Source organism: Hirundo rustica, chromosome 4, assembly GCF_015227805.2.
Source record: "Hirundo rustica isolate bHirRus1 chromosome 4, bHirRus1.pri.v3, whole genome shotgun sequence".
NCBI lineage: Eukaryota > Metazoa > Chordata > Aves > Passeriformes > Hirundinidae > Hirundo > Hirundo rustica.
This window is the reverse complement of record NC_053453.1, coordinates 59,265,327-59,280,284: the sequence shown is the minus strand read 5'-3', so window position 1 is coordinate 59,280,284 and position 14,958 is coordinate 59,265,327. Positions and strand designations below refer to the sequence as shown.

Sequence of the window (14,958 nt, the reverse complement as noted above, 5' to 3'; positions counted from 1 at the left end):
GTTGATTATATGGTTTATGAAAGTGTTGATCATATGGTTTATGCCCTGTGGAATCTCTGGGATCAGTCGGGGCTCATCATTCCACTGAACTCTTGGACAATAAATCTGTGTTGCAGTATTTTTGATATTGAATCATATAGCTGTTTAGACAGCTCTGTGAAACAATGCTACTGCTAACCTCAGTGGCAAAGTTGTCCTTTTTCTCCCTGCTGATACAATCTTGGATGCTGAAGGCAAATGCAGCTTATACTACTACTGTGTCCTTAAGTGTGCCTGTAGATTTACTATCTTCCCCTACAGCCTCTTCTCAATGTGTAACTTAGTGGTACATCCTCACCTGGTGCTTAAAAAGCTGTACAACGCTGCAACAAGGTAACGCTGTATTTTCAGGTTTGAAAGTTTAATGTAAGTTACTTTAAACCCTTCACCATTAGAGCTTGAATTTGCCCTTGAGTGTTTAGTATTTGCATAACTCTAGTGGAATGTTTCTTGGTTCACAGTAATTTTCAACAATGTGTGCAGGCACTGGGTGAAGTGGAAGAAGAACCTCATGGATGTGCTTACCACTTCCTATTCTCTATTGGTGTGGACATTGTTTTTGTTGTGAGCCTTGCAGAATGTTCACATACTGTTCTGAAGATTAAAGTTTGGAAGTTGGCTGTTTGGATAGTTCTGAAAACTTGTTGGATAATAGAACCATGTACATCTGACTGTGCTTCCGAACCTCCTACTTCATGAATACCATGGTTTTCTGAGTGAGTACCACACAGTTTTTCACATTTTAAGCTTCCACCACAGCACCTGGCGGTGGGAGAGTTGGAGGTGCAGTGTTCTATGGTGCAGTTATTAGCTCCCCCCATTATCACTGCTTATTCAGTAACTGACTGCTGAAGTTCACACTTCCTGTAAGACTGCTCTGAAAACATTGATTTCTTCTTCATGTGGCTAAGTTACAGCATCTTACCTGAGGATCAGATTTGGGGTTTTTCTTACTGTGTTTGGCAGATGAAACTGATTCTGGAGTTTGTCCAGCATCTCCTCAATAGAAGGGGAAAACAATTACATCAAACTTTTTTTCCCTGTTTTTATTTAGTTACCCTCTTTTTCACAGAAGTAAAGACTTCTTCAGCCCTCAGCAGCTTCCCCAGGTGATAGATTGCCTGGATTACCCTTGGAAAGGGTAATAATGTAGGGAATCTAGATCATTTGACCCTACTCTCAAGGGGATGAAGTTACCCCATAGCTGGTATTATTTATTCACTTTCCATTTATTAAAGCTTTTACACAGGCTGGCAGTCAAGAAGCAGAGTTTTGATTTGGGTGCAACTCTTACATAATCACTCTGGTAGTTTCAAGGAAGAGGAAATTTTTATTATAGAGGCAATGGGGGAGATTCAAATCAGTTACTTTGACATTCAGAAGAGATACCCAGAAAAAGAGCAAGGCACTTCAAGTTACACATATTATGAGCTAATAATCTAGTGGAGAATTTTATGGAGGACAGCAATAATTTTCTATATTTAAAAATTTTCTATAAATAAGTTGCAAAAGCCTGTGGAAGCAGTGCAGTAGTCCTTCAGCCACAGCTCTCTTCCCACAGCAGTATTCTGGACATCCAAAACATTTCACAGTAATGTCAGGTAGACACAAATATACATGGAAAACATCAAGCATGCAAACTCTTACATATAAGTTGTCTGTAGGTCTACACTTCAGTGCAGGCCTCTTTGAACACAGTTTGCATGTAGCTTTTACTTCAAATTGAGTAAAAGCCTCAATGAGTATGATTGAAATCAGTCCAGTGAAGGTCCAGTAAGCTGCTTTACTTTAACAGATAATTTCCATTTTCATTTTATATACCTGCAAAAATCCAACTGAGACAAAATCCCATAGAAAGGCAGCTTCAGGAGTCATCTAAGCTGTTCGAGGGCTGATAACTCCAGACGATACTTGATGTTAGCCCATAGTTTTCTTGTCTCGTATACTCAGGCAGTGAATATTCTATAACTTTGTGCAGCTGACTGTGAATGCTGTGGCTTAAAAACTGATGCCTCCCAGGGTCACCAATCAGCACTTCAGTCTGGTGAATCCTGATGCACTTCTGCAGCCAGCGATGCAGACCATCAGCAAGTTGTTCATCATAAAACATATCTCCTAGAACTATGAGATCCCATTTGCCAGGCTCTGTATTGATGATGTTCTTAATGGTGATGGGGAAGGGATTCAGGTGGTTCAGTTCACAGTTCAAGATCATTGCCATTCCTGCAACTGAAGAAAGGTCATAGGAAAATTAAAGTTACATTTTAGGAATCTGCCATTCAGCCCCCTTACATATTTCTCTGACACATCTTTCAATTTCAACTCTCAAATGTTGTTGTTCATCCTGTCGAGGGGGCTTCCACAGTTTTTATTATGAGTCAAAATCTAGCATGAAGTGATGAAATTCTATCCTTATTACACCATGATACAGGGAAGACGTATTCCTAGAATGGATGCCAATGGAAACCAAAAACGGAATTGAAGTAGAATATAGTAACTGCCTTAATCCATGGATATACTTCCTTCCTAACTAATGAGTAATTACATTATGAACAAACTGTATTCATAAGTCAATTTATGGAAGGACAAAATCTAGAGGAAAAAGGCAAAATCTAGGTCCTGATGTACATGAAAGCACAGGAAAATGGTCCTGCAGAGAAGCCAACCTGCTGTTTGTGCTTGGAGTTCTCATCCAAACCAGCTGTGATGGTGTATGGGCAAAACTTGACAGAAACTTTCCTGTTTGTTCTAAGGAGCTATGGAGATATACCTGGACCAAGGGAGGCTGGTACAACCCAGCTTCCAATACTGGCAAAACCCATTCCTCTTTTTAGGATTCTATTTGGCACTTGAATTTCTCCCAAATGGAGCAAAGAAAAGTCTGTGTTAAAGGTGCTTTAAAAATTAGTAAGTATCTTTACACCGAGATTAAAAAAAAAAAAGCCTTACTAGGATCAATGTCATTGGCAAGGACTTGGGATGCACCACTCATCACAGCTGCTATTGCTGTTGCTCCACATCCACTTCCAAGGTCCAGAACCGAACGCCCTTTAACCACATGTGGATTATCTAAAATATACCTGCAAAAGAAAAGCTGTTAAAGTAGTGAACAAGAGCATGCAAATTTCTCAGGTTTATATTACACTGCATAAGAGTTTCTTGCCAAACATATAATGAAGTGTCGTACCTTAACTCTATTCCACATGTGCAGCTGCCACAAAAGTTCCTTATTTGTCTCAGATGATATAAAAATCAAGAACCATCTTTTTTTCTCCCTCACTCCTCTCCCACCCACAAACAAAAATAAATTCAACCAAGTAAGCAACATTTTTTTTTGTCAGTCAGCTCCTTCTCTGACAAGTGAGCTTATCTAGTAGACACAATTCTGGGTAACTAGAATTCATCAGAATGCACAAGAAATACTACAGTAAGGATTTGTAGAAATTAAAAGCAATCTGAACAAACATGATGTATTCACAGTGGATATGGTGCTCACCCATCAATCTGAAACACTGCTTATGCAACTGCTTGGAAGAAGAGGAATTTCTCCTTTTACTTATCCTGAGCCATGCAGATAGAGATGCAAATACTTTGAGACTGCCTAGTGTTGCTCCTGAGTAGCAATGAGAAAAAGAATAGAGCTGTGGTGAGCAGAAAGGGTGTCTTCATCTAATTGCTGACACCTGCCAAAAGAAATCCTGAAAAACCTTTGTGCTGGAAGTGGAGGACAGAAGGCAAGTAGCGGTTACTGTTAAATACTGTGAATCATAAAACCATTGATGCGGGTTCAAAACTTTAACAACTGCCTTGAAATTCAATTGGCTGCAAAGGGAAAAAGCCCCAGGTATCAGAGAGAAGAGCCCTGGATGAAATAAATTATTGCAAACTGCCATAATTTTACTACCAATTTCCATAACTTCTTCTGAAGTAGAAACAAGAAAGGATTCTACATTTGTGTTATCTTCTGACAGGGAGAGTGATGGCTGACTCTGAACAGAGGGCTGCAGGTGAGCACAGCTTTTGCAGGGGGATTCCAGTGCAGATAACTAACAGAAAGACTGGTGTACATTGGGAATGCATGGATGGAAATGTCTGGGCCTTGGAAGCACCAGCAGGAATGGCACCAAGAGGCCCAGTAAGCTTGTCAAGTGCAGGATATTTGTGTCGAGGCTCAGCAGCTCAGATGTTTAACAGCATTCCCCTAAGCTCATCACTCCCCGAGGACAGCCCCTAGTTTACCACCAGGATCAAGAACAAGCATAGGATCTGCGCAGCACTGTTGCGTTTCTCCTTTCTAGGAGTTCCACTTGGATTTGCCATGACTTTCCATTAGTAATTTGTGTAGGGCATGATGTGGCCCTAATGCTGCCAATGCCTTATTTCCAGCTGAGTGGTTACTGCATTACTGCTACTGATTGTGGTGACCCAATCAGACCCAATGTGTGCAATGTATCCCCTGGCACAGTGCACACAGTCCCCGCCCTCCTGTGTTAACAAGAAATCTTGGATTACACCAAGAGCAGCAGCTTGAAATAGGAGACTCCTGATGATATGGAAATGCCAACTGCGAAAGGAGGACAGTTATGGAGGCAACCATATGTTTTTGTGCTCCCTTATTACTCTTCCAGATTATGCAACTGATTTCTGACATTTCTTAATACATCTAACCAGTACATAAACAGTAAGACAATAAAGTAATGAAATGCCAGATAATTATTATTGCTACCCAAATATCTGAGCATACAAATCATGTCATAACAAAATGAAGAGATTAACTAAGCTCTTTTATATACCACATGTTTAGAAGCACTCTAGTTCACCTAGTTCATCTACATGGCAGGCTAATCATAATTTAACAGTAAGATTCATCTTTTACCTGGTCAAAACTGCCTTCTTATTTATGCTTTCTTGCAGAAAAACAGTAACGCCCCAATTCAGATTCTTCCCTTTCATCTATGTGGGGACTCTGACAGCTTGTTCTCTGCTGTAAAAATTAAGATTTTTTTTTTCCTGCTGTTTAAGTGAGGGATTTGATTTTACAAAATAAAAGAAATCTAGTTCTTAGGAATCAGGAACATTAAAGACATTTTGACAGTCAGCAGCCAAAATCAAAATGTGGCTTCTGATGTGACTAAAAGTCACAATAAGTCTTGACAATAAGGCTGCTGAAATCCTAGATGAGGAGACTTATTCAGGCTAACCAGCACTCCAAGTGCATCAGCAATAAACTACTTTTCTCAACAGACCTGAGGCACATCCACACTCCTTTCTGTCTCCAATAAGAAACCCACACACATTATGACAAAATAGCAATCCTCTCGTTTGGAGTGATAGAATTAAACACCTCACTAGGTTTTGATGGCAACTGCATAGCCCTTCCATAGATCCAAATTCAGCCCTGTTGTCAGCACATGCATGGACACTGAATATAAAAAAAAATCTACTTAAAAGATATGGGTTATTTTACACAGCAGGTGCTGGAACTCGCTGCCAACCAGCAGAGATTGGGACACTCCAGTATAAGTAGAGGAGGACGGATCATGCACCTATAATAGGCAAACAAACATTACTAGGAATTGCTACAAAGAGAGCCAGGTCTGACATCCTGGCGCACTGGACTTGTCAGCTGTGGTGAACTGTGCTGCATACCTGGAGAGGGCTTGGCCTCCAGGCCAGTAAATTGCCCAGAAGGGGTCCCCATAAGGCCACAGGTCAGGTTTTTCCCTCCAGAACCTGCAGCGAGGGGTGAGGAGGCGCAGCCGGATCTCTGGTGTGAGGTGCCCACTGTTGGTGACCTCAGTGTTCTCCTCCAAAAACGCTCTCACCTCGGGATCCAGAGACTTGCCTGTGCTCCAATGGCAGCAGCGCTTCCAGCAGAGAGAGGGGCCTCCCCTCCTGCTTCTCCACACCTTGGCAAGGGTGTTCTGCCTGCCCAAGAGGAGGAGCCACTTCCAGCCACGGAAGGCCATGCTTCCCCAAGGACACCAGCCTTCCCCAGGAGAGCTCAGGGCACAGCTTATCTGAAGCAAATGATGAGGTACAAAGCTTGAAACAAACTCATAGGATGTTGTTTTTCATAGTGATGGATGACAATTCCTGAAAGGAGACAAATGTTACATAAGTGATGTTTCTTCAGTGATTCCAAGGCTTTGCACCTCCAGGGCCTTGAAGAAGAGGATGTCCCTGTGCTCTTGTGCCTTGCCCCTGCCCAGTCTTAAGTCTGAAAGAAGTGGTATTTGAGGAAGAAGCTATAAAGGCACCCATTCAGAAGAGTACTCTAAACTTATCCACTAAGAAACAACCAGTTAGTGGGACAGCTGATAAAGCTAAAATTAAAAGTGCAACCTTTTACCATCTTTCTCCCTCTGCCCTGAAGATACACAAGCAGCAATCTACTCCCATTTAGGGTTCTTCCACTGAATTTTCAGATTTTGCAGGAAGACTGGTATTGCAGGGCCTGTGGACATAGCAATGGCTATCAGTAGGTTGTTTGAAAACTATTAATTACCATGTTTATAATGGCAATGAATCTTCATACAAAAGCATTTTTAAAGGCAATCAATTAAAGGACTTCTCTCTCCCTAAGATTTATCAATCTGCCAGCTCCAAAATTGACAAAAAATAGATAAAAACCCCAAAACTGATCCTAACCAGAGTAGTCCCAATTCATCATATTTCAGCCTGTATTTTAAAGCATTGGTTAGTCTTATGATGCAATAGTCTCATGTGGATGCTGTCAGCTGTAGAAGAAAGAAGAACTACAACCCTGTAGCCCACTCTGAAACGCTATATAAATATGCTCCAAGCAGTCTGAAGAGAGAAACTGAATCCAACACGTTTAAATCAAGTTTTTAAAAGGTGATGCATTCAGGCTGGTTGGCCTTATCACACCACTCAAGGTGTGTAGTACACTTCACACAAGCAGTGAAGGAGAATGAAAGATTGGTATGTCAGAGTTTAGATTCATCTCAGAATCAAGAGCATTGGAGAGTGGAGAGCCACAGCACTGCATTGAGAGGCAAAGGAAGAGCCTTCCAGCAGTTTATCACAAAACTTTCCTCACCCACAGTCTCTTGCAGAGCCTGGGCCTTTCCTATGCTGATCCTGCAAGTACACTCAGCAAGGCCTGAAGGGAGAGGAAATGTTTTCCAGCCTTCCTGCTTATATCTTCTTCACCCATGCTTTAGTATTTCCGTATCCTTTTTCCTTCCTCACCTTGCTCTCGAATTTCTTTTCAATAACTCAGACTTCCTTGCTTCAGGGCACAGCTTTTGAACCTCCTCTGAAACTGACGACCAGAGAAGCATTTCAGGCCTGTACTTCCACAACAGCAAGACTGCAAATACAACCAACCAGAAACTGAACTCATTGTTTTGCCACTGTTTTCTCTCTTCTGCAGTGGTTTTCACAAACCAGCAGAATGATGCATGAAGAAAAACAACTTTCATCCCAGCTCCGACAATTTTTTGCAACAGAATCATGGACAACTTCACCATCTAATAGCTAAGCAGGTTGTCCTTAAAACTAGACAAAGGGACAACAGGAAGAATATGCCAGTGAAACAGTGTTAACGCTGTAATTCATTAGATCAGTTTTTCTTGATTTGTCTGTTTAGCGTTATTTTTTTGTGTGTGCTGGTGTCTGTTTTAAGTACTGGCTTTAGTTTTATCGCTTACTAAAACGTTAAGCTGTGAACATCACACTTTGCTGTTTAGGCTGATACTCCCACTAAATCTTTGTTTAAATTGTTGGCTAAAGGCTTTATGTTCCTATTATAAATAAATACACACGATCAAACATTTTGCATTTTTCCACACTGGAAAATGCCATTCAGCAGAGTCCATGTAATTAATGAATGCAATTAGTAAATGCCTTCCTTCTTGAAGGAATAATAATAATCCTCATCTGCCTAGAGGGAAGCATGATGTTAACTGCAATCAATTGGAGAGATAAATCTTGTCAGCAAATGCTGTATGCTGGCTTTTCTCCACGAACTGCTGCAAATTAGCAGGGCTGAGATTCTGTAGCGTTTATTTTGCATGGCCAGTCACGACAGTTACTCTCCTGAAATTAATCCTTGGTACAGAAACACCTGCCAAGAGCTCAGCGCTCAAGATGCCAAACTGTGCTTAAGTGCTTAGTGAGGGAAGGCATCAGGAGAGACATCCCTGTATTTGACACTGGCCTGCCCGTTTTCCTGGGAATAAGATCAGGATGGATAGTCAGATGGATATCCCTGCATTTGACACTCCTGGCACATCCATCTTACAGGGAATAAAATCGGGATGGATAGCAGGATGGATATGCCTGTGTTTGACACTCCTGGCCCATACGTCTTACAGGGAATAAAAGCAGGGTGGACATCCCAGCATTTGACACTACTGACCTGCCATCTTACTATAAATCAGTGGGTGAGTAGAGAAGACAAAACGTAGCAAAATACATAAGAAAAACCTCACCTCTCCCCGCAAAAATACCCCAAAACTAAACTCTAATTTCTATGCAATTTAAGCTTTTTTGGTTTTATTTTTGTTTTGGGGGTTTTTTTAGGTGGGTTTTTGTTGTTTTTTTTTTTTTTTTGCAGCAAGAGCCGTCCAAAGCCCATCCACCCCGACCCACCTTCCCCTCGGGGGATGCCAGCCCAACCCACGCCCGCCCCTACGAGAGGGGCAAACACCGCCCGCGCCGCGGCCCGAGCGGCCGGGCCCGCCCCGCCGCCATCGCCGCTCGGCTCCCGCAGGCCTCGGGAGCACGGGCGGCTCCCGGCCGGGGCGAGGGGACAGCCGGCCCCGCTGCCCGGCCCCGCGGCCCGGCCCGGCCCGCACGTACCTGCCGCTGCCGCCGCCGCGCTCCCGGGGCCGGGCCGGGCCGCGCTCCCGCCCGCCCGCCCTTAAAGCGGCAGCGCCGGAGCGCCCGGCCCTGCCGGCACCGCCGCCGAGGCCTCCGCTGGTGCTCGGGCCGTTCTCTTTCCCCGACCTGCAGCGCCCGCCCCGCTCCGAGTCCCGGCCCCCGCTCGGTGCCGTGGGCTTGCTCCGCTCCTAATGCGTTTGAAAGGGTTTTCTAAAATACTTGCGTCAATGTGAATTAGCCCTGTGATTAAAAACGTTGATAAAAATCCGCGCGGGAAAAGGAGCGGTAACACACGACCCAATCGAACAGCAGGGAAAATGAGGGGGTTTTTTTTCCCCCCTTTGCACATCAATCCTGTGTGGCCCAGGGAAAGCTCTCCAGCCTCTCGGAGACAGCAGCAGCTGCCGCGGACAGCGGCCACCGAGAGAGCGCCCAGCGCCGGCTCTGCCCCTCGGGCAAGCGGGACCTCTGCCTTCTCCTCTGCATGTTCCCGTTCCACGGGCTCCATCCGTCCCGTTCCCATCTCTGCCTTCTCCTCTGCATGTTCCCGTTCCACGGGCTCCATCCGTCCCGTTCCCATCTCTGCCTTCTCCTCTGCATGTTCCCGTTCCACGGGCTCCATCCGTCCCGTTCCCATCTCTGCCTTCTCCTCTGCATGTTCCCGTTCCACGGGCTCCATCCGTCCCGTTCCCATCTCTGCTGCTCGAAAGGTCCCTTCGCTTCCCTGCCCAGACCCTCTCCGGTGTGCACAGGACAGAGGGGGCTTCCCGTGTTGTGGCTGCCTCTCAGGACGGCACAGCTCTGCGGCAGGTAAGCACCGGACACACCTACACCTGCAAACACTGGTGCTTCCTCCTGGGGCCTCGAAATGGCCACATTTTCACGTGGCAGAGACTATGACTCATTGGTGTGGGACAAGGAATAGTGAAAAAACAAGTGCGCTCTTTAGAATGTTTAAAATGTTAATCAGGGGGTAAAAAAGGGACAATATCCAGCACTGAGGTGTTTCTGGCTATCGGCCAAAGAACACGCCATTAACTTAAAACAGCGTTCTCTATACACTGTTACATTACTGGGTACATACATATTCATGATTTTTATACATTATTCAAATATTCTTGTGAGGTTTTTATGTTGCAGGAACCCTTTTGTTCGGTTTTAACCTCCGAATTATCTGCATGACATCCTGTAGATTAGGTCAATATATTTTATTTCTTCTTGTGGCTCCATCCTATTGTTTCACACTCCCTAAAACCAAAGAGTCAATAAATTCTTCTCTAATTCTTCTCTGGTGCTCTGGTTTTTGTCACTGTTATCTTGTCACTTGGAGAGGCCCGTCAGCTGATGTGAGAAACAATTTCATTGTTTTACACCATTCCCTTAGTTACATAGAAGCATTTTGACATTTCATGTTTTGCTACGGCCTATGATTATATTACATTCATGACACCACTATTTCTATAAGCTATACAGTGCAAACATAAGCTGATATATTATATTATATTATATTATATTATATTATATTATATTATATTATATTATATTATATTATATTGTATTATATTATATTAATGAGCAGCTAAAAGGAATTCTAAATTGTACCGTATTAGAATACTTGTGATCAATTACAACATGCAAAAGCTAACACATAAACACAAAAGCCAATATTATATTGTAATTTATAACAGAACCAAACCCACCTGCATCCCCTCCAATTCCCCCCAAACGCGCTCACCTCTCTCTGAGACCCCTGCAACTCCCCAACGGGTCCCACCTAGTCTCTGCCCCATCTCCTGTCCCATCTGCTGGGATTTAGGCAATACGAGCAGCTTTCAACAGGAGTGACAAATGTGGGGTTCTCTACCTTCCTGGTGGGACAAAATGTACCAAGTTTCTCGCGCTGCGTTTTTAAAAGGCTCTTGTACGTTGCCCGAGGTGATGTTTCTGCAGCACTTGGGGTGCCAGGGGTTTAAACCTGGCTGTGCCTGAGCCCAAGCCTGAGTCTGCCCAAATCTCTGAGGTTACGAGGCCATCTAGTGACCTGCGAGCTTGTTACAATTAAGAGGTACTCTCCAGGGTCGGAAAGCTGCTTGTAAACCAGGATCTCTTCTGAAAATGTGGGTAATCCGCAGCGTCCCGAGGGAAGGATCCCTGCATGCTGGGCTGGACAGTGACAAGCACCCAGACGGAAGCTGGTTCCTCCTGCCACACCAAGGAGCCTGGAATCCACAGATGTGTTAAACTACGGGAATACTTGCAAGCCTTTTACTCTTCTGAGGCAGGACCCACACTCAAACTTTTAGAAATGATCCCCCAAATTGTATAAATGTGAGCCTTTGTGGTTTCAGCTCAAGGAAGGACATAATTTCTTGGAGGTCCTAGGGGATCCGTGAAGTTTCAAAGGTCTTTCAGCAGCTCTTGCTGGTCCTCTCCAAGAAGGGAGATAGTGAAAACACTCATAGCACCCAAAAATGTGAATAAAACATGGGGGTTTGTGCCCTCTAGATGCTTACCACCATTCTAGGAATAAAAACTTGGTGACGTTATCAACACCAGCTCGGGATGCCATGTATGATATGGTACCAGGATGCTGACAACTGATGATACAGCCCTACCTTGCACATTTTATTTTATGCCTGACATGGTTCTCAGGGAAGCTTTTACACTTAGATCACCAGCCTCTTTGATTGATATTTTAACAAGTATCTCTCAGATCTAGTTTTTCTGAACTTCTGATACATGGTTTTATTTAGTAGCTGCGTGAACCTCAGTAAAGTCACTGCTGTCGAACACAGACCAACATCACATTTTAAAAGGCAGTTTAAATGGATAGAATCATAAAATCACAGAGTGGCTTGTGTTGGAAGGGACCTTGAAGACCATCTAGTCCAGCCTCTCAAAGAAGTCATCTGGCTGCTTCCAGCTGAGCGATTTCTCAGGTGAAAAAGGAGGGGTAAAGTCTTTGCTTCCCAGTAACAGTGGCAGGGATGTTAGAACCAGAATTTTTTTCTCATTCAACTACAAATAATTAGTTGCGATTGTACAAATTCCTGGCATGACATAAGAAAGCCCTGATACCAGTGATTGCTGCCATACCTCTTGTGAGAGTCTAGGTGAACTCTTTAACCTTTCAGGACAAGATTTCTGCTGATTATTTCAACAAAGTAACAAAGCCTGTTGTCCGTAAGAAAAAGAGTTTCATTTCCAAAGGCTTTTTGCTTTAGATGGTGACATCTTAAGAATTTAATCTACAATTTCTGGTATGCTGTGCTAACTACCAGATGTGTGCTAGAACTTGCTCTGAGGACAAGGACGACTTTGATCATCCTGTAACTTTGCTTTGGTGTATCATGGAGGAGTGCAACACTCGCAAAATGCAGTTGTAGAGTAGCACACAAGGGACTCCTGGGTGTCCAAGGGAATTAGGGGATTACTGGCTGATGCTACAACTGCCCAAGTGTCTGGGGAAATCTTGTTCGAGCCAATTAATAACAAAGAAATGGAGCTGCCCAAGGACAAGAGAGGAGGGCAAGACAGAGAGGAGCTACCGTCACATTACCAAGCCCACAACTCGTGAATCTTCACAGATACAAAGTTTAAACTGAAAGGAAGGCAGGCCAGCGGTTCAGCAGCCAGATGATCTTCCCAGGTCACTGCTCCTCCTCCAGCTGGTACTGGTGACAAGGCCAGCTGCTCCAGTTTGCTGTGGAGAAAAGACCTCAGTGAATTTCCTTGGTGGAAATTCACCAAGGGGAAAATTGATAGATTCAGGTTGCTGTTGATTTGTAAAAAGCGTTCCAGCAACTCAGTATGAACAGTCAGGATTTTTGCACATCTGGATCAATTTGTGGTTGCCCAGAGGCTGTGGAAGCAAGTCATTATCAGAATATAGCTGGTGCAAGTAGCTAAGGTAAAATTGAAGCTGAGAGCTCTGGCTAAGTAAGGGAGAGGCGATTCGGTTATTCTGTCTTGCCTTCAGCTACAATTCAATTTTAGAATAACAGTACATCTTTTTCAGATGAAGAATAGGCATTTTAACATATCAACAATCACATATTACCTGTGATGTGTCTTGAAAGCACTACATGTGCTTCTCATAGGATTACCTTTCTCCACTGCCTTGCTAGCTTCATTAGTTTAGGAGCAGGAAGGAGCAGCAGCTAGCAGAGATGAAGGCATCAAGTGCCTTATAGCAGTGGAGGCAAGAAGGGGAATTTGTAAGGTGCAGCTCTTTTTCAGAGTGGAGGTGGGGTGATGAAGTGAAGAGAAACTGTATTAATCTGACTCCTTGTGCTGCTGTAGATTCAGGTTTTCTGGCACAGAAAATCTCTTCTCTGTGAGAACCTTGTTGCTAAGAGTGAGAAGTTGAAAACTATTATCTCTGAGCTCATTCTTGATTTTGTCTTTTGTCCATGTCTGTGACTGAAGTATTCTTTGCCTTAGCTAGCTGGATTTATTAATGTACAGCCAGACATGAGAGTACTTTTTAGCATGAATGGAGATTGGAAAGACTCACAGAGTCAGGTGGCTTGTGCTTCTCTTGGTGTATTTTTGGATACTTGTTTTTCTCTTAAAGCTAGAGGGTTCATTTTTTCAAGCCCTGTTTTTGAACTGTTGAAATCTCCTTAAGATAGTGGGATATTGGTTCTCATATATCTCGTGCAGTAATGACCCTTGGGCTCCTGAGTTTCAGGTCCCAGCAATATTTTGTGATAATCAGCTGAATAATGGTTGAGCCTCGCATCAGAGCATTCATTTTGGAGGGGGCAGTTGTAATTGTTTTAGGTATTTTTGTGTGTGTGTGTGTTCCTGCAAAGCCCTGAAAGATGATGGAAGCTGAGTGAATATGGGCAGCCAGGAAAAAAAGGCTGCTTAGGCAGCATGGTGTGTCTGTTCTGGTCTCCAGACAACAGGTAGCAAAGTTTTCCTGAATGACACAAAGACATTCTTCATGACCTCATCCCTCCTGACTTCCTGGGACACTAGAACCCATCCCATCTGTCTTCCCTGTGGCTTTGTCCCACATTCTCTCCATGCGTGATATATCAAGGGCGATATGCAAATCTCATTATTCCAGTGCATCTATTAGTCCTTAGATTTTCCCAGACATGCAAAAACAGTGTCAAAGACCAGAGCTCAGCCAGCTCTTAGTCTGGAGCATGAGATCATGACCAAGAGCTGGGGCCCTAATGCAAGTGATGCTTCCCAGTCTTGGCTCTCTGTGTTGTCAGGCAGGCTGGATTCACTATTGTGTTTAAACTCTATTTTGTCTTTGATTAATTCTTCTTCTGACTAATTTCTTCTCTTTTCTCCAAGTAGAGTAATTGCTCCATCTTGTTTCAGAAACAAATCCCAAAACCGTAGTACCTTTGGTCATCTGATTTTAAGGAACATGCTAACAGCAGCTGATGCCAAGAGTCAAGGTAAGCAAATCAAGTTTTCAAGGAGCTTCATCAGTTCACAGCAGCTGGTTTGCTTTTGCAATTCAAATTTTCTGGTTTTCCACTGGTGTTCAGATCCTGGCACCAGCAGAACTTTCACTTTCACCTTCCACATGGTAGTCTGCCAGAAATTTGGACTTTGGAACAGAGTGAAACAATGGAGATCTGAGACAAGCAAGATAGGCAGGTGGTGCTTACTCTCTAAAGCATCTAGACGAAGCTTTTTCCCAAGCACCTGACACAACATGCTTCTTCTTTTGGTTGATATTTGCTATTGTGTCTTGGGAGAGTGTCAGGGTCCTCAAGCAACTTAGTTGTGAGTCAGGGTCATGCTATGTCAGGACCTCTGATATTCATTATTTTGCATTAATACCCAGAGGACATGGGAAAAAAAAATGACACCATTGCAAGGAAAGAAATGGACACAAAACTCCCCTGCAACTCCAGCCAGTTCCCTCACATGATGAACAGGGTGAAACTGAAGTTGGATGTGACCAAGGGCAGAGTAGCTACTCTTCATGTACATGGAGGCATGGAGAAGTCATGGGAGGCTGAAAAAATTTAGTCTTTGAAACTCCTCTCAATTTTCCTTGATATCTTACAAAGCATTAGCCCCACTGGTTTTCTC

General features: G+C 43.7%; 1 protein-coding gene across 9 annotated transcripts; it reads right to left on the bottom strand.

Annotated features, from left to right (window-relative positions):
* Positions 1-1,249: 1,249 nt before the first annotated feature.
* ETFBKMT (electron transfer flavoprotein subunit beta lysine methyltransferase) lies at positions 1,250-10,772 on the bottom strand. 9 transcript variants are annotated; one of them, XM_040063394.2, is made up of 5 exons: positions 8,869-8,907; positions 7,255-7,375; positions 5,689-6,135; positions 2,989-3,119; positions 1,250-2,268 (listed from the first exon to the last, which is right to left on the bottom strand). In XM_040063394.2, exons 3-5 carry the CDS (start codon positions 6,006-6,008, stop codon positions 1,904-1,906), a joined length of 816 nt encoding a protein of 271 aa, XP_039919328.1. In that variant the 5' UTR covers positions 6,009-6,135; positions 7,255-7,375; positions 8,869-8,907; the 3' UTR covers positions 1,250-1,903. The 9 variants fall into 9 exon arrangements, with proteins under 9 accessions (XP_039919328.1, XP_039919333.1, XP_058276430.1 ...); XM_040063399.2 differs by having other exon boundaries at positions 1,250-2,262; XM_058420447.1 differs by lacking the exon at positions 8,869-8,907 and adding an exon at positions 6,385-6,496 and having other exon boundaries at positions 7,255-7,876.
* Positions 10,773-14,958: the final 4,186 nt, after the last annotated feature.